At 33.8% G+C, this 26,146-nt stretch overlaps 1 protein-coding gene across 4 annotated transcripts in view; it reads right to left on the bottom strand.

The window, feature by feature from the left end:
* ckn (CRK like proto-oncogene, adaptor protein) overlaps nucleotides 1-19,984 on the bottom strand; it is a 106,184-nt gene extending 86,200 nt beyond the window's left edge. For 2 of the 4 annotated variants that reach the window (XM_089698385.1, XM_089698386.1), the window contains exons 1-2: nucleotides 19,737-19,984; nucleotides 650-1,216 (exon numbers count right to left, since the gene is read on the bottom strand). In XM_089698385.1, the coding sequence (XP_089554511.1) occupies nucleotides 650-1,187 (538 nt within the window). In that variant the 5' untranslated portion in view covers nucleotides 1,188-1,216; nucleotides 19,737-19,984. The other 2 variants (XM_089698388.1, XM_089698389.1) reach the window with 2 other exon arrangements.
* Between the last annotated feature and the right edge of the window lie 6,162 nt (nucleotides 19,985-26,146).

Here is a 26,146-nt window from a genome sequence, read left to right as displayed (position 1 = left end):
ACCTACACATGATTTAAGATAATCAAGGCTAAGGTCTCTTGGCGTTGATAGGATACGGTTGCAAGTTTACAGTTTTATATTGTAGGTGGACACGGCCTTGATATAAACAGATGGCGTTTTCTTTAGGAACTTGCATACATAATTATGAAACAAAACGAGTTAACGTCATTAATGAATCTGGATAACTTCTAATTTAAAACAAATTATGGAGAAATTAATGAAGCTTTACCACCATTACTTTATCATTATAGCGGATGGAATTATAGCTTTGTAATAAATCAAACACGTGCATCAGAAAAACTAATTAATCAACATTTAAGATACCAACAATTGCATAATTTGAATGAAAGAAAACGCTTAATTCACTTAAGCTGCTCGGTTAATCACAGAATTAAAGCAACCTCTTCTGGTCATTTGTACCCGTCGCACTAATAATAATTAACTCGGACGAGACCGCCGCGGTAAACGGTTAACAGCCGTTTAAATTAGAGAATAATGAGACGAGTTACCGGATTTCTAAAGGTAAAGTGTTATGTTTACGCATTTGTTACTTTTTTAGAGGCTGTTAATTAGCGCACTATCATCGTGCTCTAGCAATGAGTAATGCTACGTATTAGATAAGCTAAAGTGATAAGTCTCGAAGACTCACATAGTAGGAGATTTTTCCAGCTTCCGCCGAGTGCGCGGAGGCAGCGATGCAGCCGCGGAGTGGGATTAGCTGGTGGAGCTCGTGGCAAGGGCACCCTTACGTCTCCTTCTGAAGAACTTCTGCCTAAAAGTGAAGATCCACGATCTCTAGATAAAGATCTGCGCCTTCCAAATGGTGCGCCTCTCACAGTTGCGAAACTTTCTTCTCCGTTCACCTTGAATGTATCCATTGGAATACCTTCGGGTTCTTCTCTTCTACTCCGTACTGAAAAAGTTCTTCTAAACCCAATCGCAAGTCCTTCCATTGTTTTTCTTTTCGGTCTTTGTATTTCTTCAGAACTAATAACAGTAATGTCGTCAAGATCTTGCGTGTTATATGTTCTGTGGGCTCTGTTCGATTCCAACCCAGAGAGGTCTTCAATGCCTCCATGACGGTACCTTAGAGGTTTTCCTCTATCAATTATGCCGAGTTCATCGTAGCTTCTATACGTAGATGTCCGCCGCGGCGCTGGAGGCCGACCAGCTCTATCAATCGTCATTGTTAATGTCTTTCCGATTTAGCGTCGACCTGATGAACAAATTATTATATTAGCACAATTCTTCTTGCCTTGTTTGTATATCCCTTGATGGTATTGGCTTGCATCGATTAATTGCAAGTGTGTTTGAATATAAAGCTGTTAAAAGAATCTTTATAAGGAAAATGTGTTTGTAACATTGGCTATAATACGTCTTTTACGGGAGTGCTTAAGAATTTGTTCCAATTACGGTCTCCCTATAAGGCAATCGGTGATTATCCTTGACGGCACAGTAGTTATTATTGTAACTTATTGTTATATTTGCGTGCAGTACGATCGTTTAACATAACCGTATCGTGACTTGTCAAAGTTTTGAATTTGCTGATATAATTGTTTGTCGAAGATTGACTAAAGGATTTTAATAACAAGGCAACAAAGCAGGGTGTGCTACGAGTGTTTTGTCGGTTTGCTTTTGCTGGCGGTTGATTATACAAACAACAAATGATGCTAGGTACCGAGTGAGTATTTGTATAAAGCGAACGAGTAATGTTTGGATGTTTGGCTTTTAGTTATCCATCGGAAATCGTCCAAAGCGGTTGGCAAACGAAAACAAGGTCAAGAGTCATTTCGTCGCTGTTATTAATGGTAAACAGAATTATCTACTAAGTACTAGTTTGTATAACGGCTAAGATTTACGGTGAACATTTATATTATTCTTGAAGTATTATGAAAACATACCTTCCATTGGATAGCTGATAGATTATTATTACTGTTGGGAGCACAGTTTCACAAAATAAATTTTCCTCGTTTACCATTTCACGTCCGTTACATTTAATAATATAACATACATCCATTTTAACCACTCTTGCCAACAATGTGTTCTACTAGATAAAACATTGAATTACCCAAACCCTAAAAGTGTTCTCAAATAAAGTAGCTATTAAGTTGGTTCATCCGTGAACCCCGAAATACATTTCGTACGTTTGGGAGTAATTCTTAATTCACATCTGTCTGTCTGTTGGTAATTACAACGGGGTGCTTAAGCACATCCCTGTAATGGATATCGCAATCTACATCTTAATTGTGGTGCAGTTTTTGTGCACATTTCTCAATTTCTAATGTAATAACGTAGCATATAGGGTTCATATTATATCTATTGAACTTACAGACCTAGACGTGTAGACTTTTACTTTTAGTAGGAATTTAGGAAGAATGAAATTGTGTATCGACAAGAATATTTCTACGCTACATTCTAATCACCTTTTCAAAACCCATTCAATTCGCATATCCAATAATGATGTACTACTAACTTTCATTTAGGTACAATTCTGGGTAATAAAAATATAACGCTTACCGATAACAATTGAAAGAAACTACACGAAACAGTATTCACTGATAAGTAGCCGATAACGTTGGAATAACAATCGTATTACTTTGCGGACCCCACGTACGTACTTTGTCGATAAAAAGTGCCAAATGCCACCTTCAATTTAGTGAAAAGGGTACGTGCAAAGTGCAAGAAACACTACATGTTATTTTCACTTACGATACGAGAAATGTGAAAACGCGATTTATTTATTGATGACCTTTAACGTGTTTGTGAATAATTTTGTTATTATTTGCCTCAGCTGATACTAATTTATATTTAAATTGTATTTATTTGGTATTTTTAAATTCCTTGATATATTCGACGTTTGCGAGATAAAAAAGCATGGCAATTTTTTTTAAATATATTTATTACATTTTACAGAAAAGAAAATAAACACGTTAGTTTTTTAAGAATTGACACTCCATTAAGAATAAAATAAACAGTCAGATCTAAGATACACAATTCCTTCTGACATTTTTGATTCAGCTCAGCTTACTTATAAGGCACTAATGAATCAATTAAAGCCGAGTCACAGATAAAAAACACATCAAAGTAAAATATATGACTTGCCACCAACACACAAAGTTGTTACATTTCTTGAAATATTACCCTCATATCCATAAAATCATTAATCTAAATTTGTAGCATTTCCAAACCTTTGTCAGATAACTGCGACAACACTATTTAGTGACGTTATGATTTATCCATTTGCACTTAACGATAATTTATGGGTCCACTATAATAGAATTCGTGACGATAAATTTCACGGAAACCAAAACAAAATAACTGCAATACCGAACCTGGTCAAAATCTATTAGCCTTTACGTAGCATAAACTAAAATATACACATTACATAACCCCGCTAATTTGAATATTTTTTGCATATTTAACACTAGTGTGTTAACTTGATTTGAATTTAAAATTTTGTCCATTCGTGACAAATCAATTAGCACAATCCGTTTTTCCGTCGATTCGGATTTTGTTTTCATTTAAAATTGAATTGTTAGAATTGCAATTTTGTACCAAACGTTACAATAATACCCGTCTACATATAAAAATAATTTGGAAAATCCAAAAGTGCACGCCTCATAATTTTTTTTAATAATTATTTATTAATTATTATTTTTGTTTATTTAATAACAATTAAACCACATCGAATCAGACCCTGAAAAATGAAAGGGTTCTATTCCTGAGCATACTCAAGCGTAAGAGAAAAAAAAAGACTCGATTAGTAAAGTATTTCGGTCGCTATCGTGTTAACAAGAAAAAGGATCCGCACATACAGACACACGGACGTCCAAGACAAAACTTTTTTAAACTGTTTTTTAACTAGTTTAAATAACAAAAATGACATCAAAAATATCATGAACGTTAAAAATAGTGTTTTTTCTTAATATGTGTGTGTATGTATTATCTTACAAGTGCAATGTATGATACATAAAGACATTTTAAGTTTGAAAAATCAGATGTTTTGCGCGAAGTGACAGTAGTACCCACCTCAACGCTTCGCTTATGAGGCGTGCAATATGATAAGATGAACACAAAACATCTGTATCGCGGCGAAATTCTTTACAGAATTAAATGCTTAATTTATTCGCGATTAATTTCAATAACTGAGAGAAATCACTGAGCCGCACGATCGTCATGTACATTTTAATTATAAAAAGATTACGGGCCATATGTTATACGTTGTTCGAGTAATGTTTCCAAGCGACCCTAATCACCTGCCGCTGTGGGCTAATTTTCTATAAAAGCCTTCTCAACTTACAGCAAACTACCTCGTAACAGGGTTAAAGATTTTATATCTTGTTAGTGTTACCTTTAGTATTCTGGAATATTAAATTGTGAGTCAGCGGTAAAAGTGTATTAAAAACAATAGGCATGACGAAAGATTTTGAAATCCTCTTCCATAATGTGTGTATACGTTTACTATACAAGAAAAACCCTATATTTCGGTAATATACTTAAATTTAACGAAGATAAAAGCCATTTTCCAAAAAATATTTATTATCTGTGCCAAAACAGCTCGCAGGTGTCATGGCGTAGGCGTGACGTCACACTTTGGTAAATTCGTAATTATTTGTACGCATTGCGAAGAAAATTAAAAAAATATTTATTTAATATGTGTTATAGAAACGAATTTCAAAGTTTATAAGTGGTGTGCAGTATTGCAGTGTGAATCCACATAAAAATAATGCTCAGAAATGTGTTAGTAATTATTTCAAGCGAGAAAATAATAAGAAATGATTGTATAAAGTTGGCGCGGAGAACCCCGAACCATGTATTCGTGAATTCGCAATTATATTTCTGTTCTGAGTCGATAAAGCATACGTGAAACAATAGAAAATAAATAAAAATGCGTATTCTCAACATATTCATAACAACAAAAAACATCTGACGTGAGTTGTTTACTTAAGCGTGACGTCACGCGTGTTTTAGTCAAAATGGCCAACTGCAGTATTTCAATGTTTTACTTTATTGATAATCTCATTAATCCTAATGTTTTTAAGATTTCTAAGTCACTATATGTAATTTATCTATTATACATTTTCCCTTAAAAACACTAATACGATCATTTATGGATACTGTCGTCATGCCTATTCCTGTATGGTTATGACTTATGATCAAAAATAATTTGGAAGTTAACAGTTAGTTTTAGGTTTATGTATATTTTTCCGCATACTTCCTTCAATTTTTATTATAATTTGGTATAATACATTACACAGAAGCTAGTACATATTGTTAGTTAAGATTTTCGCTTAATAAAGACGAAATATTTAATAACCATTAAATTACACAGCATTATGTATTGACAACACGAAATTAAAGAAAACAATTACCCTTAAATTGCATGTCACTCATACGAATGGATACGTCATTTACAAATATTAAATGCAATTATATTCGCGTGTATAATACGACGATTTCTTATAGACCGGGAGATACTGACACAAAATTTCGAGTCATTTGTAACAGGATGGCGGTTCTACAGGGTTCTTAGTACGCAATGACAAAAAGAAAAATGATGGTGTGAACGCTGGTACCGGCGGCTTAGTCGCGTGGGCGTTAGTCGAACTCGTCGGAAAATAGCGAAAGTCAAACGATTTGTAACAGTATGGCACTTATTTTTCCTGGAAGTTTGAGGATCAAAGAATATAAATACAAAATTTCAAAGATCTAGGTGTTGGAAATCTTCACTTATATAAATTAATACTAAATTAATTTTTCAAGTATGACAGCACTTTTTCCCCCTACTAGAAGTATGGCAAATATAATAATGGTCACATTTTATCAAATACTCTCCAAAAATCCAAATGCAATACTGGTACAAAAAGTTTGGCGAAATAAATTTTTTTTGCAGATTTTCGGCGGTATGGCGACCATTTGGAATCGTCCGAAAAGTATGGCATGGCGATTTTCGTAAATGGCTGCACGACGATGGTTACCTGTGCAAAAGTTAGCCTGGTACAAATGGTTGAATAATTGTTTTATTTAAATCAACATATTCGCGTCGGTATGGCGGGCTGTAAGTCACACCGGAAAAGTATGGCATGACACTACCGCCTACTTCTTTTTTATGGGCTATCGGTAAATACTAAAATTTTTGTGTTACAAATCGTTTGACTTTCGCTATTTTTCCGACGAGTTCGGCTAACGCCCACGCGACTAAACCACCGATACCAGCGATCACACCATCATTTTTCTTTTTATCATTGCGTACTAAGACCCCTGTAGAACCGCCATCCTGTTACAAATGACTCGAAATTTTGTGTCAGTATCTCCCGGTCTATTATTTATATTTAAAAATTTTCGACGTACCTAAATGGCAAGAAACTTACAAATGAAGAAAGTGACATTTCAACATTAACTTCAGATGATTTGCTGACATAACACCCATGCCTTGGTATTTCTATCATTGTGAATAATATTGCAACAATAATACATAGAAACTAACCAGGAAATCGTAAGAGTTGTATCATTATTTTGCCCTTAGGTATGTGGGTAATATAAACAATTGACGACATAATATAATCTACTATAGATGTTACTATAAAATATAGTTTTAAGGTTTGAAACTGATTGTAATATTTTTAAGACGATAACGTAATCTTCACATAACGTAATTTTGCAACATTCTTATCTGATTTGTTCAAGACCATAATATGTTAAAATAATTCCTACAGTATGAAGCAAATTATGAAACCACTATATTGAAACAGTGTATTAATTTAGAATCGTAATAAGCGCAATCAAAGTGCTCTTTTGTAAAACAAAAAAACGCATTCCACTAAACAAACGAATCGTGCCATAAATCAAAGGTATTTCATAACACTAACTGCATTAATAATGGCCGAAGGTTTGTACACAAAATCCCAAATTTTAAAGAACACTCATGCAGTTAAAATTAGTACGAGAGTGGCACTCGAGGCTAGACTAAACAATTCAAAATTGAAGGACTTGTTTGATCAACAGTTAAAGAAACAGGAAGCTATTTTACCAATCATATTCATAGTGCATTGGTTTGGAAATCTTTATGAATGTTTACATCGAATACAGAATGCGTTAGCTCTAGTGTAAACATGAGGGCTGTCAGGTATATGCATAGTTTATTGAAACTATTTTTAAACACAGTTATAACAATAAAAATGCATGTAAAAAAACGTATACGTCAGTAGGGATCATTGCAATTTGAAAAAAGTGAAAATCTATTTATCTACCTAAAAATTAAACCTAAATTTTACAATAATAGAAACATAAATCTATACCGATAGAAAATAAAAAAAAAATATATTTTTGACCTACCAAGTTACAACGCAGAATTTTTTTAAGTAAATAAAACTAATAAAAAAAAGCTTTTGGCAACCCTAGTAAACGCATGTCAAATGAAAGAACAAACAATACGCGTCACCGCGCCACAAACAAGTTAAGCAAATAACAGTTAAACTGAATCCAATGAACAAACTATTTTCACACGCCGACAGAAACAGCAATCAAACCAAACAATCATCGTAATGCTGTTTAAACTTGAAGCTAAATAAAACAATAACAGAAATATACTTTATGTTATTACAAAGTAAAACAGAGTTTGTTTTAGTTTAGTGTACGGTGCAGTCAATTGTATTAATCTAATGTATAAAGATAATAAATAACTAAACGTATTTTGGTAAATTTATAAAACATCAAAATTAGAACATCAAGGAATGGTGAATTGTTTAACGTCAAAAATATGCAATAGCTATACGAAATGTTGTCCCGCTTAGGATGTTTTTCCATCGATAATATGCGAGGATGTGTTATACTCTTACAAATTGTGACGCTTTTTTAGTTTAAAGAAAAGATTTAAATGATTAAGACGAATTGCGAAGTTGTCCGGTGGTAATGGTTGCAATGAAGAAATATGTTATGCATTGAACTCGACGCAGCCAAATAAGGTACCGTTCTCGTAATATCATGGAAACAACCATCACTTGACCATATTATTTTGCATCATTACATGTAATCTGAACGTGTGTTTAAAACATGATATAATATTCTCATTAATTTTAAATTAAACAATTCTAGAATACGAGTTAAGGATTACTACAGCGACTGTCCTGTTACTGCATTCCTAAAAATTTGAGAAATGTGAAATGGAATATTCAAGTGATGGTGATTGAAAGATAAGGACTACTCAAATAGGATCCTATAGAGTTTAGCAATCGAATAATCATGATGTGTCATTACGAAAGGCCTGTCCATTCGCTTGTTTAGTCATAAAAGGATTTTTAGGTAAATAGTTACTTTTTAAAGAAACGAAGTGGGTTTGGTTGCTAAATAAGTGTGTCAGTACATCCGTCATTGCAGACGCATTTCTCAACAATACTACTAAAAGTGTTTTGAAGGACATAATTGTAGACAGTAAAAAAAGAGTAACAAAAAGTCACAGTTCATGCACTCGGCTAATTACCGTGCCTCGGTGGAGAATCTAAAAGCCAATTAAAAGTTTGCTTACAAATGAAATAACACAAAACACTTACGACTGTACTACGGCAGTTTAAAACGTTCAAATTCAGTTATCATCAAGAGAAATAAAAATAATGTTTATTTTTCAATATATTCTAGATACTAAGATGAATAGAAGATATTTCTGGATAATCAGGTCAAATACCCCTATCTGAAGATAAAGATGAGCTCTCAAAAATACTTAGATAAGGAATGTGCTAGTTGTAAAATAAAATATAAAATATTGTTACAAACTTATGTGTGTACTGAAAATTTTATTGTTCAGAGTAAACCAACTTTCCATGCTTTTAAAGTAGGTACTTGATTATTAAAGTAATTTTAATTTACAATCTGTGGGAGTAGTAACAAATTTCTACCTAGTTTGCTGTTGTAAATAAATTATTCAGCCTGCCTATACCAAATACATGGGATGAAAAAGACAAATTATCGACTAGAAAGAGGCGTATAGCGTCGTAGCTCAAGAAAATATTAATAAACGAAGTAAGCTGATAATGTCACCTTTAAACAACATGTTCTTGCGAGGGTACACGATAACTTTTTGTTCAAGCAATTAAATGTATTACAAAAAGCTGATATCGGCAAACACTAATGAGACAACCGCTATCGACGGCCATATATCAACTGAGAAATCTGCAGCCGATAGCGTAAATTAACAGCAGCACAATGTTGACGACCAAACAATGCCTGACCCCAGTGAAAGCGGCTATGAAAAGATTTATTAATTTCATATCCCCGAGGCTTGTAAAATACCAACCATAATAACAGATCATTCTAATGCCTCTAATTGTTTAACTGCTATATCATAAACTGACGCCAGAATTGCGGGCTATGAATCTTGACATTGATTCTGCCGAGTTAAAACCGAGAGCCGTAAATTCAGACACGTCGTGATCACCATTACTCTGACACCTTAACGAGAGGGTTTTAAATTTCATGTAAATAAAGACAGAGAGAGCGATGAAAGGGAAAAGATTTGTGTGGGTCGATGTCACGTCACGAGCCAAAGGATGGAAACTAGGGTCATTCATCACCAGTGAAAGCGTGGACTTCTGATAGCTTTTGAGTAGTTTAGCCTGAGGTTGTAGAATTGTAAATACGCTCATTAACAAACTGAATGTGAAAATTCAAACCACTCAGTTACAATTACCAGTGACCTGGACCGTGTTAATAATTGACATTGATACAGTAGTAAAAAAATGTTTACTCAATACAATATTCATAGGCAGCCTTTTACAAAATCTCATCATATTCTTTGGAATAGCCACTAAGTGAAGGCCACGAAAGGACTTAATATGCACTTTCAAGTACACAAAGTTGAAATAAAAAACCGATACATGTTATCTTCTGTTTCTTAATCAGTGTTTCAAAATTTACATTACATTACTGGAACGATTGAAATTCTGGTCCGTTCACACGGGCTTGTAAGCCGCAGCGCAAAATCGATACGTGAATATTTTCGATTTAATTCTGTAACAACTCATCGGGCACATTGAGCGGCACAGTTGCCAGAATTTTGCCAATCTCACCCGACTCGTTTGCATTTCGAGAGCGCGAGTTGAAAAGAACCTTTATTTTATCTTCAGTCGGACAGTTTTAAATGAATGCCAGTTATTCTTTTTGTGCATTCGTCGCAATTTTAACGAGATTTTTCACTGACAAAAGGATGATAGCTTTGACAGTTATTTAAACAATCTCTTGTTCTCGGCGAGGATTCCTTTGTTTTATTGAGCGTTGTACGTGAGGTCGTACTCGACAAGATCTTTATAACCTAAAAAAAACGTAAAAAAAGGCCCCGGACTGAGTGTTTTTCGCTAACGAAGAGGCAATCTTTGCGTGTCCGCGTTCCCTCCGATATTGACTCGTTAGCGCTTTCGAGTAAATTGAAGCGCTAATTTAAACTTAACACGAGATAGTACATATTCCACTTGCACTCGTTTGTTTAACATTCGGGCGTCGATGTCTGGAAATTCTATACGTAGGTATGATTTGCAGATTTTAGCAACATTATATTCATTATTGTTCCTTTGATCAGTTAGCGATTAAAACGTGTGTGAATTCTCCAAAAATCTCACGTTGAATCGATTTAGAAAGCTAAACTATTGTACCGTTAACATCCGGACCATGTTCAATAGTCGCTCGGTATAAATTGTATTGGACCCATATTACAGTCGTTAGCCGTAATTGCGTATCATGCAAAAAGATCGGACGGGCAAAAAACTTTCGCTTACACATTCGATTGTACAACGTTGTGATTAATATGATTTTTATTTGCTTTGATTGCGCGTCTACGGCGCGAGTCTATTCAATCAGCTGATTTAGCAGATTATCAAGCGGACGTTGACATTAAACAAAAACCTTGATTGGTCGGAGGCGGCTAGTTAACTGTATCTATAGTACACGCGTTTGATTGATTGGATAGGCAGCGGCGGGCTTCTATTGTACTTCTATCCCATTTTAAATAGATTATTATGTGAATAATATTATAGCCATGTTTAAATTAATATTCTTGTTAACATTTAACGATCTTTCTTGACGTTCTTATTTTGTGAACGGTCATTATGTGGTTTCCTCTCTTAAACAAATTATACGGCGATCGTATAACTTCTAATTATGGATACGAAATTGCCTACTCGAATTAATAAAGTTGCTAGAATTCATATTCTATGCTAGCGGTACGTGATATTATTTACATTTACTTTCTAAATGTTTATTGTAACAACGAAGGCTTATAATAAAATGTAATGTTAATGTTGAGCATTTGTTATCTTTATTATACTATCACTTAGTGTTGTGATTCACGTTTCTATTTCATTTATTGTAAATAGTACCCTTAGGTACTATTAGGTGATAATTTACGCACAATGCATAATGAAACTTATTTCATTATGCATTGTGCGTAAATTATCATCAAGCTAACCGATAGCGTTTATTCCATGGAATAAAAGCTTAATTGAACTATTAATAGCTAATTGATTGATCATTCACGGGTAACTGATATATTCGTGTACAATATCTCAATTTAAGTTTTAACATGTAACGTGTATACGTTCATTGAAATAACGCGTGCATCGGGGCATGCATGATAGATAGCATGATGTGACCATGCTGCTGTGAGCGGCGGTCAAACCTGACATTATCTGACGTATAAATTAGCATTAATTGCGTAATTACTATTCAAAAATAGGTTATTATCATTTGTCTACATGCGTGGGCTATATAAGAATTTAGATAAAAACCATAATTTGTAATATAAATTAAGAAACGGTGGGTCGTTTAACAAAAATACATTTCAAAATGGTGATTTCAGAACACAGTTACCATAAAAACCATTAAAATTTTTGCAACCGTTACTCAAATAAGCATGATAATAAATTAATGAAATAAATAACGCCACCGTCATAATTACAAAGACGAAGACGTTCACGAAACTTAATGCACATTTAAACATCCTCGTTAATGACAAAATATTTTATATTTTATCTGAGGCGCATCGCTACCGTGCCTACCGGTGATACTTTTTTAAACGTTTTTCTCATTTAAATTAAGTATTCCTCTGATTTATTGTTATTCGCCTGACAAATCGCTGAGGATTTCGCCTCACCTGGTGTAACGGGTTTGGCGAGCCTGGAGCGAAGTTATTGTCTGATAATGTCCGAGTTAAGGACAATCGGATACTTTCATCTAAGCTTTTTTAAAATACCCAGAAATCTGCGGTCTTTACAAACGGCGGACATTTATCTAGATTTCATAATAAACCGTAAATAACGCGCATCAACAATTTCGCGGTTCAGGGGTTGGGAGTATTTTAGAAATTTTCTCTTTTTTTATTACTTAAGATTATGTAGCGCAAATCCGGCTTAATAAAGATGCCTTTTGAACCTTGTAGCGTACTACTACGCGAATAAGGAAATAAACTAACGATAAGACGAACATTTAACAAGATAATTACAATCATTCAGCACATCCGCATTCATATTTGCAACAAAAACTCGAGTCATCAATCCGTCAAGCGTCCAACAACCATGTGTTTATCAAACAAAAGGAAAGCAAAGCTGTACAATTAAACAGTCACAGCACAAAGAAAATGTATGACAGCTAATTGTGAACGTATATGGCGAGATTAGTGAGTACCAGTTATCGTAAATGGGAACCTTGACTAATGTTAGCTATATGGGTCGAACTTGATACGTGCACGGTGCAACAAAATAAGAAGATAGTTTGACATATATTGTATTGAACTACACATTACACATTGTTACAACGATGTTGAAGTCACACGGTATAATGTTATAGCTGAGGTGACAAAGCATTGATAGCGAAATGATTATTTTACTTTTTAAGGTATTTCGAATTTCAATTTATTAAAATTATTACATCCTAACTACATATTAGTAGTAATAGCGGTAGTGACAGCTATAACAGATTCGATAGAAACAGAACGTGATAGAAAAACTGTTAAAACCCATACAAAAAAAGTGTGTGCGTGTAACCTTTACGCGCGATTGAAGTAAAACTTCTTTGGCGTTGACGACATATATCACTGAAATGATTAAATATTAACTTAAATAAATAAATATTATATTATAATTTAATTATATTTATTATTCATGTGCTTTACAAAGATTATTTAAATGTTATATTAATATTATTCATTCGAAACAGGTAATTGAATGTCATCATAATTTCTTACGTACGAAATTATAGGTTTGTGGTAACTATAATGTGAAACATAAATTTTACTCTCTAAATTTGCTACTTTTCTTGAAAATACAGCATCTATCGTTGTACCGAAACGCGTTGTTGAATGAAGTCGAGAAGTATTCATAGATAAATCAAATTTTTCTTCTAAAAAATCAATTAACGGCTGAGATTCCTGAGAGCGAAAATTAACATTAAAATCTCCAGTTAGAATCATCGGTAATTCATGATAATTACTATTTAAAAGTCGAGAACCTTCAATTGTGAAGTGAAGTAATTGCTGATGAATAAATTTTATGATATTTGTCAGGCTAGTATTTGTAGAAATATAAATAACAACGATAATCACAGGTTGGTCATTCATATTAACACATCGAACCAAGGCGATGTCACCAATTTGTGAAACCTCATCGGAAATTTGTGATAATATAGTTGGTGAAATATTGCACGCCTCATAAGCGAAGCGTTGAGGTGGGTACTACAGTCACTTCGCGCAAAACATCTGATTTTTCAAACTTAAAATGTCTTTATGTATCATACATTGCACTTGTAAGATAATACATACACACACATATTAAGAAAAAACACTATTTTTAACGTTCATGATATTTTTGATGTCATTTTTGTTATTTAAACTAGTTAAAAAACAGTTTAAAAAAGTTCTGTCTTGGACGTCCGTGTGTCTGTATGTGCGGATCCTTTTTCTTGTTAACACGATAGCGACCGAAATACTTTACTAATCGAGTCTTTTTTTTTCTCTTACGCTTGAGTATGCTCAGGAATAGAACCCTTTCATTTTTCAGGGTCTGATTCGATGTGGTTTAATTGTTATTAAATAAACAAAAATAATAATTAATAAATATTTATTAAAAAAAATTATGAGGCGTGCACTTTTGGATTTTCCAAATTATTTTGAATTGGTGTTACATTGTTCAGTGTATCTGTAGATGAATGATATACAGCTACTCCACCAGCAGTTGAGTTGGGTCGTTTGTATTGGGTAACGCAATAAAAATTTTCAATAAGAATTTGTTCGTCATTTTTCATCCAAGTTTCGGAAAATAACAGCAATGTGGACCTTTTTAATACTTTATCATTCAGATCAGAAACATGAGCACGTAAACTTTGGCAGTTGAAGGAAAATAGTGTAATGTTACTCTCATTTACAAGGTTATATAATTCTTCCTGTTGTGTTATTAGGCGAGAATTTGAAAGTCTTTCAAATTCACACTGTAAATCAACTATTCCCCCTGGACGCTTTCTTCCATGATAAAATTTGTTGTCATCGGTGTTTGAGACAATGAACAATCCATTTATATCAGTTACTCGTGATAATGCTACATATAACAGCTGCTGACTGTGACTTTTATTGTATTCATAAACGATTTGATCAAAAGTACCACCTTGAGACTTATGTATTGTAAGCGCACAAGCAGATACTAATGGAAAGTGATTTCTCTTTGCAAATATTGTCTTATTTCTATTCATTGGTTCAGATGACGATCTTCGTAAAATTGGGACTGCTGTTCTACTACCTAATGTTTAGAGTTTGAATATGATGGGCAGCTTTTTTCCTAATTTTCTCTCCTATCTTACCAGGAAACTCAAGCCATAAGCGTATGATGTTATCACTGTCATCACGTTCAATATACACTAACTTTCCAACACAACCGTTGGCTAAGCCATCAGATACATCAATATTGGTTGTAATAATGTAAAATTTGGTAAGAACTAATATGATTTCATAAGGCGATCCTCCTGTATCAATAACTGACATTTTATGAAATTGTTGGCGTACATAATATGCTTCTTGTTCAACTGAATGACAACCTATATACATATCTGTTGCTATGGATACTACTTTGTCTTAAGCAATATTTAAAATAGATTGATTATAATCCGCAACATGTTTATTTTTATTTTTAATTTACTTATTTTAAAAGTAATAAATAAACAAGTATATTTAGAGATTTTCAAAAAATTTTGCAATTTAAAATAATGTTTTTAAAACTGTTGAATTTTTCATTCACTTTGCTATTCACAATTGATCCGTTTGAAAATTTGAAAATAAATAATCCTAATTGATTATGATATTTGCCACTAGCTGGCGTATAAGTCAAGAAGCGTGTAGTATATGACATATACTTACAACCAATCAGAATTATTATTTTTAAATGGCGGAAACTACGCAGACTATAGTAAGCGTTACTTCCGTCAGAAAAAAAATCTGAGTTACTCCCTAGTCGCGCCTAAAGAAGTTTTACTTCAAAAATACAAAATAATTCGTGTTAAATCCACGTGCCCGAAACGTTCTGACATGTGTCAATACTGTCAACACGAATCCGCCTGATAAATATGGCGGCAGTGACACATCGAGTTGTGATTTGACAGTCCGATCATTATCTTCACCTAAAACGTCCAACTTTCGAGGAAGCCTACAATCATCTCCAACATTAAATTATCTTTAAATAAGGACACCACCACCTGACAGATACCTATTTTGAGTAAATTTTCAATTAATTTTGATTCTACACAGTGAAAACAGCCTGTATGCCGACCACACGTGTCAGAGTGAATCTTCTTTGGCAAGATTCTAAGTTACCAAAATCGTCGCCTTACTCCATGACGTGACGGTATTGCCAGGACGACCTTGAAATCTTACTCCCAACGCGCCTCAAGAAGTTTCACATCAAAAAGTTAAAGGACATTATGAATAATAATAAACGGCATTCCATAATAGACACATTGTTGCAATATCCGTCTAGCGCATCACAATTCCAACACACACTACATATATAGAACACAAACTATCATAACGTATGCTTCGCTGACATGAATGCTCGCGTAATACTTTGCAGTCACTAGGACATGTATCACATGCATCTCGCTCACGTAACCCGAGCTTAAGATGTTATAGAATTTGGCATTATGCCCGAGAAGTTATCTTACACCTATTAAACCTAACAACGCAATGAAACCTGAGCCAAGATTGTAAAACATTTGAACTCAAACTTTCTGTTATGTTTTTAAAATAAATCGTTATTTTGTGGCGCGTAACGGACATCTATTTGCTTACACTATATTTGCTTACAAGATTGATAACTGATACGAGATAAAACTTGTCACCATACGATAACTCTGACGTGTTTGTGGGACAGTTATTTTTGATCAAAGCGCGGAAAAAGCATAGAAATAAAACACGAAGAATCGGATATTAAAAAACGCAACATCTGCGCCACATGTTCCGCCAGAAGCTAATTAACTCTTAACAAATAGTGTAACAAAAACAGCAAATATGTGAGAAAGTTGAGAAGTTCAAGCAAAAAAATATTTCACGTCCGCTCGCAGGATATTAGGAGAGATACATCACAGGTAAAGCTGAACTGTTTCCAATATAACACGGGACGTCACGTCACGAACGGGGTAATTAACCCGTTCCATTTATCAGGCAGATTTTGTAATGATTGTGGCCGCGGGAATTGAATATTGGAAATTTGTTTGTGAAGAAAAGAATGATTAACGATGCAGTGCCACCAGGGGCGCCCCTCGTCAAGCGACAATGCGAGTCATGCGATATAATAGCAATATTGTATCTGTGGACTAAATTACTTTTGGCGGCATAATACAATTATTGAACAACTTTCAGTTATGACGGCGGATAGATAAGACACGTTGATGTTACGTACTCGATTGTAATCATAAGTGACTTGTAAACACGAAAGCTAAATTTTAGTTTAGATAAATATTGAATCAATTTGGTAATAATATCAATGTGCAATTGAAACGTTATATGACAATGCACAAAAAGCTATAGCTTTTAAATAGAACTATGGGTTTTTGAAGCTATTTTCTTAAGTGGTATTTCCTAATTTTCGATGTTAATTTTTAAATTATGTATTTATTTCGTTGAAAAAGTATAATGGGCACGTATTTCAGCCAACGCCGTACGCACAGGATGTCGTAATGGTCCTAGAGAAATGGAAGGCGTAGCTTAACTATTTTAGTACAAGTTCAGAGTAAGGGCGATATATTTTCAGCCATATTTCCTCTCAGACGCTGTGTCGAGACCGTTAAATCACAGCCAATGGTCGTGAATTACAATAAATTATACGATATCGTTACAAACAGTGTGAAAATGTTATTTTTGTTTTTTTATTACTATAAGATACCATTTCAGAAATTTATCACGATAATAATCATTTTAAATGATGGACATTCCAACAAAAATGCAACAAACGATTATTTATTCTTATCTTCAAACAAATAAATTAAGACCAGTAGTCAGCGGTTATTTAGTTATAAATTATCTATTCTATAATAAAACCTACAAAGTTCTCAAACTTCCGCTCAACGCCTCAACAAGCTGAACAACAATACGACACAAATTGTTCACGGTCGCAAAAAATCAATCTACACTCGAATCGGAGTTGTTTACCCAAATTGTCCACCCATTTCCTTAAGCTCAGCTGCACGTTTATGGTATCCTTGAGGGGAAATTTTGTATCTGTCAGTTATAAATCCCCACAGCTGTCAGACAGGTGGCGGGAACGTGCCTCACTTTGTGATTGGGTTATTTTTTGAGCTTTATAAATAATCACGGGGTTGTTAAAACATCTCTCCCCGTAATTGGTGCATTGTTATTCACAAATCGACTTATTACAATCATTAAACATGATCAAATTGCTCACTGCTTCTGCGAAGCAGCTGTATTTATAACTGTAGTTTATAAAATAAGTTATTTACTTTGAATTATTCCTATGTATTGGGCAGTGTACACGCGTAAATTAACGAGAAGGTAGACTGTATGAGCTACGTGTCTAAAGGCGTTTGCCGATAATTTAGAAAATTGATTCTTTGTTCGTTGCAAAATTCCTGGTATGATGAAACTAGTCAATATGTTCAAGTCAAGAAACTTATTTAGTATATTTAAGTTCTGCATAAGGAAATAACAACTTTATTGAAAACGTGGGTATTGTTTTTATCTGCATTAATGTACCTTATACATATAGTTTAAATAAATTAACTTAATTTATGAATGAATTCCGTTGCGGTTAAGAAACTGAAGGAAAACTTGTAGAGAGTGGATAGATATCGGAGACATATATTGATGTAAAGCATCCCGCAGTTGTCAATACCGTACAGGAGCAAGCTACCTTAAAAGGTATCGATCTACAGGTTCTTGAGATAAAATCTTAAGAAAAACTCCGTATGCCGGACTTGACCTCTTATATTACAACGCACGGGTGCCACGTTTTCTAAAAACCTATTGAATTTTAAATTCTAATTCATATTTACTATTGATTACGTTCAAAGCGTTTTTATCTCAATGTTCAAATCCGCAGCTGCCAATTCCTTGAAGTAGCGTAAAGAAATTGTAAATTCAGCTGCGGGTAAAAGAGATTGTGTAAGATTAAAAGTTCATCCTTTGTTGCAGTGCGATGCGCATCTGCCGACCCACGTGCCGCCCGCGCCCGCGCAGATCTCTCGAATAAATCTTTTTTATTTGACGAACGCATTCATCATTCACACCAGATGCGTCCGTAATAACAGGGTTAACGTAATTATTATTTAATTAAATTCCATTGCACGCTCATTTATATTTAGGCCTATATTTTTATGTCCATTTCTTTGAAGTTTAAGTAAACATTTGGGTAGCGTCTTGTCTATTTTAAACCCGGTCGAGTGGATCTTGACCGGCCCTACGAGTGTCTTGTGAGATAGTTTTGCCCTGAATTTGATCCGCAACATGTGCCGCTCTAGTGTTCTGTTTTTTGTCAGGCGACATCTGATGTCTGCTAGCGACATGTGCAAAATATTTGACTAACAGGATGAACGAGATTGTAAGGATTCATGGCATTTTCCGGCTCCTAGACCGTGCCAAGGTAAAAACATTCCGAATACTATAAAGTATAAAGCATCGTCATTAATAGGATTAGTATCTAGTCTACCTAAATTGAATTGCTCAAAAGCAATATGTTAGTAACTATTTATGTGTTAATTCAAAGGATTTCTACGACTCGAACCGCGGACATGCTTTTGTAGCTTTATTGTGTAACCTCTATGGTGGTGATTAAATCTCACCATTATTATTAACTGGCTCCATTCAAACACCCACTGTCGTTTTCTAGGCGGTTCGAAAACTATGCCGTCCACCCACTGCGGCTGGTCCCGTAGGCGCAACAGGGTCACACACAGCCTCTATTCTCCTAAGCCCACCGTGTTCGATTGTTCACGCATACTCGAATTAACATTTGGAGAGTCAATGTCATCCGAGAAGCAAGGTCTCCCATTGTTTTGACCATTTCGGTGGTCCGGATGAAATGCAACGCTTATATTATGAATATTTAAATGAGCCCACGCTGAAGTTATAATCCTCTTAAACTTTATATTTCTAATAGTCAGACGTATAATTTCTGTCGTGCATCGTGCAAGCCAAGATCATGGGGATATACAAATAAGACAGGACTTATTCAAATCTTGAACACATGCAAAAAAATTTTTACCATGTATTTTCATGTTATTATTGAAAAGAACCATCAGATATTTTTTCCCAATGTATGAGCACTAACAATCCACATGAGTTATGATTGAACGTCACAAACACTGCATATATCACTTTCCTCAAAGATAAACACCAAGTTTTTCACAACAAAGTTCGAGCACAACTGTACAACAAATCGTGACACACGTGCGATCTGATTGCCCGATGACAACAGACTGAGCGCTTGGGCGCAGAGCCGGCGACGGGCGAGGGACCGGCGTCGTTGCCGAGAGACGCGGTAGCCTACCCCTCCCCTCCACACTGCTGTATCCGACAGATTGGGGCGACCGCGACGGCTCTATGGAATTGTCGTGACTCGACGATAGATTAAAGGCACTTTTGTATGAAATTTCTTCTCGTTTTTACGCGAAGGTTTCGTTTGAGCAGGTCGTGATTTGACGGGCGCGTCGACACGCTCGTGTGGGCGCTGGCAGCTCGACCCTACGATAGCCCGGTCGATAATGTAATAATCCGAGATTGTAAAATTTATTTACGCCACGGTGCGACACCGTTATCTGGCGTGCGGCTCTCAGCGCATCGAATGCATTGACAACAATGACAAGGGTTTGGATATAGCGCTATAAAACCACACATATAGAATATCTACATCAATTTGTGCTTCATTTACTTTTAAAGTATTACAGGATTCATTACATATATGATTCATCAGAAGAATAAATTTGGAGAGAAGTTTATAATTAATCACAATTCAGACACCTAACAATCAATCAAGATGTTGGACGGAGATATTATAAAAATCTGAATAATTACTGTGTTTAACGGATGTCCTGAATCTCCTCCTACCAGAGATGAATTTCGGGTTGATAGACGTGTAATTTCAACTGGCATCTTCACGCCTACAAATTTCCGAATAAAAAAGGACATAATTCACGTCGACCATAAAACTTTTATTTCTAACACTTTATTGTTCTTTCAAGGTCCTAGCAAGTTACCAGCTAAAGAGGTTTATAATAAAAACAAAAACCAACGCAGCATGATTAAGTGTCAAACCAATCGGAATTCCCATCCATTTTGGTTTGGTTATATTTTTTGTGTAGGTTCTAAGAAGGTCGTCTTTCGATGGAAGCAAGGTCATCTGACCAGTCGGGATTGAGATAATTTTATCGATTTAAATCAGGTCAAAACGCGAGTAACTTCTGCGTCTTTACTTCTTATGATTTCATAATTTATACTTAATTTAATATTGCTGTAGTCACAGGTACTGTTTAGTTGATGAAAATGATTCATTAGCGTTAAATTAATTTAATAGAAATTGTTTAATATCATCGATTACACCATAGTTAATCAAGTTTTTCAATAAAAGCTGATTATAAATATACAGCAAAGCTGTAAAACTTGTAAACGTGTAGCTCAAAAGTAAGTATCCAAATGAAGTTATTACGAGTGAACCGGTTTTCCTCTTTAGTGTACAATTAAAAGTTGTCCCGTGATAAGCAATTATAAGTTTATAAAACAAGCAATTGAGTCCAATGCACTCATTAACTCGGCAAGTGAAAGAATTACCGATGTTCGTTATAAAACTCAAGTTTTATAATCCAAACTTTCGTCTGCAAATCAATAGGCTCAATTCATTTTATTAGCACTTTCAAGTCTTTTATGACTTCAGTAAAGTTTAATGTTATTATCCTAATTGTTTCTTATTAAAAGTTTTAATTATTTATATCAACAAGTTAGTTAGCATCATGTCAGAATTATAAGAAGCATGCATTCAGGTATTTTATTGGATACTTATAGCAGTTTTTATATTATAATAAGTACCTCTGACCGCTTTTTGAATATCACAATTGAACTATTTACTTTTAAAATATAATTTAACAATGAATAGAAAAACAAACATCCTTTTATTTTTGTTACATTTCACACGCCAACCACAAAAGGACTAAAACCTGCATCGATAGCAGCTTTTTTGGCATATTCTTCAGCAGACTTATCAACCGTTTCCTTACTCGTTTTATCTTTATGGCTGTGCGATATTACGCATATCCCAATACTCAAGGAAAGTGATTAGACTCGACTATCAGTTCACGGTTGAGAGCCTCGCACATGTCGGGCCTACACATTCACTGAACACTTCCTAACATCTGTCATGTGCTATATTATTATCTGCATATGTTTATGTGGGCTTCATCGTGTTATTATACTTAGCGGTAGAATATTCTTAAAATGATCATCGATCGCTGATCATTTTATGGTCTAAGGTTCCTTTATTCATGTATTTATTTTTATCTCCAATTCATGACTCTTTATAGTAAAAATTATTAAATTGCAGAGATGTGAATTCAGTAAAATCCAATTTGTGATATCTAACACCGAGAGAGCAGAAAAAAACATACACAGAGTTTTAAATATTCTGTGAACAGCCAATAAAACGCTTGCACAAGGATGCAGCTATATTACCCTTATAAATAATTCCTGTTCCGTCATATGGTGCTCTTTATCTTCTGTAAGCTACGGACACTTTACCTAAGGGACTGATTTAAGCCGATAGGAAGTTAATGGCAGGTACTTAGCTGTTGCAACATTTAAAGGTTGTCGACTTTTGTTTTGCCTCATATTGTTCGCTTATCGAGATCTCAATTTGTGGGTAACAAAAAAGAAAGTTACGTTCGGTGGCCCATTTCGATAAAACCAAAAACTGAATAATGATGTTTACAGTTTTTTTGTCGACCACAAAATTCTTTGGTCCTTTGTGTGCGATGGATCATTGAGGTGAAAAATGAGTAATTTATGACCAACATTAAGTTAAATAATTAATCCTTTAAGATGGATAAGCTGATGTATCTCTCGCGCAGTACATGTTATTCTCCGAGCCACATATCCTACGTACATAACCAAGAAGAAAAAATCTGAATGCAAAAATCCACATAGACTTAAATTACATCCAGTATGCAAAGACAAAACATAACATGTATGAAGTACTCACAAATTCTAACAACATAGTTGGTGCACATTCGCGCGGTTTTGGTAAGCGAACACTGTTTGTGTACGTTTGTTTACGTTCCGATCTGCTGACTAACTTTATTATGCAGCTGGGTGCACCGTTTATTAACTTTACCATTTGGTACATTGTTTTAGATGCTAATCTAGGATATTTGCTGTTAGGTAAATCTGTAAAGCAATCTCCGAACCATATTTGGCGATATGAATGAACTCGGTCGTGGGCTTAGCGTTTACCTACTTTATTTTTTAGCGTTTACTTTAGTTTAGTTTACTTTATTAAATAGTTAGTGATTGAGATTGTATTTTATGCTCTTTAATAATTAAACAATGTTAATACTAAATAGGTACATTTTACACCATACAAATTAAAAATTAATGTACGATAAATTGTCAAGAAAAAAAATATGTAAGTAGGTATGATTACTTATTTCATTTATTATCTCCAAACACGGTTGAAAAAAAGAATGATAAGTAAAATTAATAAAAACAAGTATCGAAGTCAGATAATAAAAACATTTGAAGCGAATGCAAAAACAATTTTAATCAAACACGTTTCGTTCCATATCGCTTATCAGTTTACTCCAAAAGAATTCACCTTGATATAATCAACAAAATACCAAGAAAACGATCAATCACACGAAAGATACTAACGGAACCATATCAATATTAAACAAAAACGTTTGCAGACATGGTGGCGGCAAAATTATCGATTATATTTATTTATTTGTATCCAGCAATTTATTACGTTCACACTTCAAGAATGCAGATAATAATACAAATGATTTATTATTTACTTCGTATATTATAATAATGTGGTGTTTATAATAATAAGTAATTAGTAGGGATAATTTATCAGACGGTTATTTGTTTTCTTTGTCCGTACAGAACTCAACAATTAACAATCTTAGATCTAAATGTGATGACTTTTTCCATATTAATAAATATTCCAACATAAATGACTCTACTCAAATATCTTAAAATAATAACATATTAAGTAGCGACATATCTCAACTACATTCGTTATTTAATAATTAATATCCAAAATATCAAAGGTTATCTTCAAAACATTTTATCATTAAATACGCATACAATATAAGTATTACGTAATCATTCGAAACTTCTGGTTTTTTATGTATTTTCCTGTTTATTCTTTACCCAATATAATGTTTAGGTTTATAAAAATAAATCGGTATTTAAATTATTTCTTAATAATTGCACCTGCACTGCTGAACATCATCTGAAAATAGTCGCATAAAATTCAGGAGCTCAAATTTTTTACATCTTCTTTTAAATTGTTGTTCGGTGACGTCACCTTCGTCCGATATTCTTTTGCTAGATCGTTATCCCTTAAATATGTATCACTTTTAAGGGTTAGGTAATTTAGGTTTAAGAATCCGTCAACCCTAATTTTAGCTTTGTGGTTGCGGTCATGATTTCCTTGATCGGTAAAAATAATACCTATCAACTAAATTACAAAATCTTTAAACACAAATAATAATAATAATATCATTCTTTAAACACGTATGAAATTAGATAAGTTAGATTTATGCGAGTGTGATGACAATTTGCATTCAGTGCGCATCTAGACCATTTTAAAAGACTTTAAAAAGATAATATGACATTGGTTATGGTTCCCAAGCGACTATGAAATGGTTCGTGAAGCTATACCTTCTCACACACCCTTACCTACTATGTATTTTAAAGTTAAAGTTACATATTTCATATTTGTCACGATTTATAAGCATTCTATTATGTCCCGTGTAGATTATCTCCAGCGGAGTAATATGACGATATAGATGCCCTGGGTACAGAGCCCACGAGACTGAAAAATAAGTTAGACAGTGAAAATGCGAAATGCCTCAGACCCTCACAAAATTAGTTTTGTATAAATTATATTATCATGATAAGAATTTAATTTACTATTTCGCAATATACGTAATTGAAATATAGATTGAAGAAATGTATTTGGATTATTTCTTGTAATTCTATTATGACCGCAAATGTTCTAAACTTTACAAAATATGTGTATTAAATTACCAAAGATATATAATGATTTGGTAAACTCCTATTACATATTGAGCAATCGCCAGTCGACTGAGGTTATAATAACACTAGATTTCCGCCCGCGGCTTCGCCCGCGTTTGCAAAGGAAAACCCGCATAGTTCCCGTTCCCGTGGGATTTCCGGGATAAAAACGGTATGATATCCTATGTGTTAATCCAAGTTACCCTCTATATGTGTGCTAAATTTCATTGTAATCGGTTCAGTAGTTTTTAAGTGAAAGAGTAACAAACATCCATACATCCTTACAAACTTTCGCCTTTATAATATATATTAGAATATTAGAATATTAGATTAGATATTAGATATTAGATTTCAATCCTAACATTCCATTTTAATATAAATGTTTTCATTTATCTTCATCGATGATATTAGCAGGTAGACTTTTTAATATTTTTCTTTTAGCGTATTGCACGCCTCATAAGCGAAGCGTTGAGGTGGGTACTACTGTCACTTCGCGCAAAACATCTGATTTTTCAAACTTAAAATGTCTTTATGTATCATACATTGCACTTGTAAGATAATACATACACACACATATTAAGAAAAAAGCACTATTTTTAACGTTCATGATATTTTTGATGTCATTTTTGTTATTTAAACTAGTTAAAAAACAGTTTAAAAAAGTTCTGTCTTGGACGTCCGTGTGTCTGTATGTGCGGATCCTTTTTCTTGTTAACACGATAGCGACCGAAATACTTTACTAATCGAGTCTTTTTTTTTCTCTTACGCTTGAGTATGCTCAGGAATAGAACCCTTTCATTTTTCAGGGTCTGATTCGATGTGGTTTAATTGTTATTAAATAAACAAAAATAATAATTAATAAATATTTATTAAAAAAAATTATGAGGCGTGCACTTTTGGATTTTCCAAATTATTTTATTCTTCATTTAAGTAAAGTAATATTTATACAAATAAAATTATCAATTAAATCTTTCTTATTTTTTTAATTAACTTTGCTTACAATTAATTTATTTGAATTTGATTCTAACGCTTTTTCTCCTATAATAAAAATCGTTTAACATGTGTGTTAATTTATAAAATGTTGAACAATATCGATACATAAGATCTCTTTTCCGCTATAGCTATGATATTATGTAACTCCTATGCATATTTAATATAAGCACACTTTGAAACAAGGGATCCGTAAATTGAAACGTTATATTGAAATATTTCGCAGTCTAGACTCCGTCCGGAATCCTTTTGTTTTATTAAGTTTCAAAATATTATTGAGTGCGTTGCAAAAGTCTCTCTTATCGTAAAATTTTAATTAATTGTTAAGTTGCTTCTCTTCTGTGGAAATTATAATACCTATTCAATTGTAAGTACCCCTGGTGTCACATTCTTTAT

Source organism: Colias philodice, chromosome 8, assembly GCF_061535455.1.
Source record: "Colias philodice isolate Cphi_HAF_F1 chromosome 8, ilColPhil1 Martin Lab GWU primary, whole genome shotgun sequence".
Taxonomy (NCBI): domain Eukaryota; kingdom Metazoa; phylum Arthropoda; class Insecta; order Lepidoptera; family Pieridae; genus Colias; species Colias philodice.
This window is presented reverse-complemented; position numbering and strand designations above follow the sequence as displayed.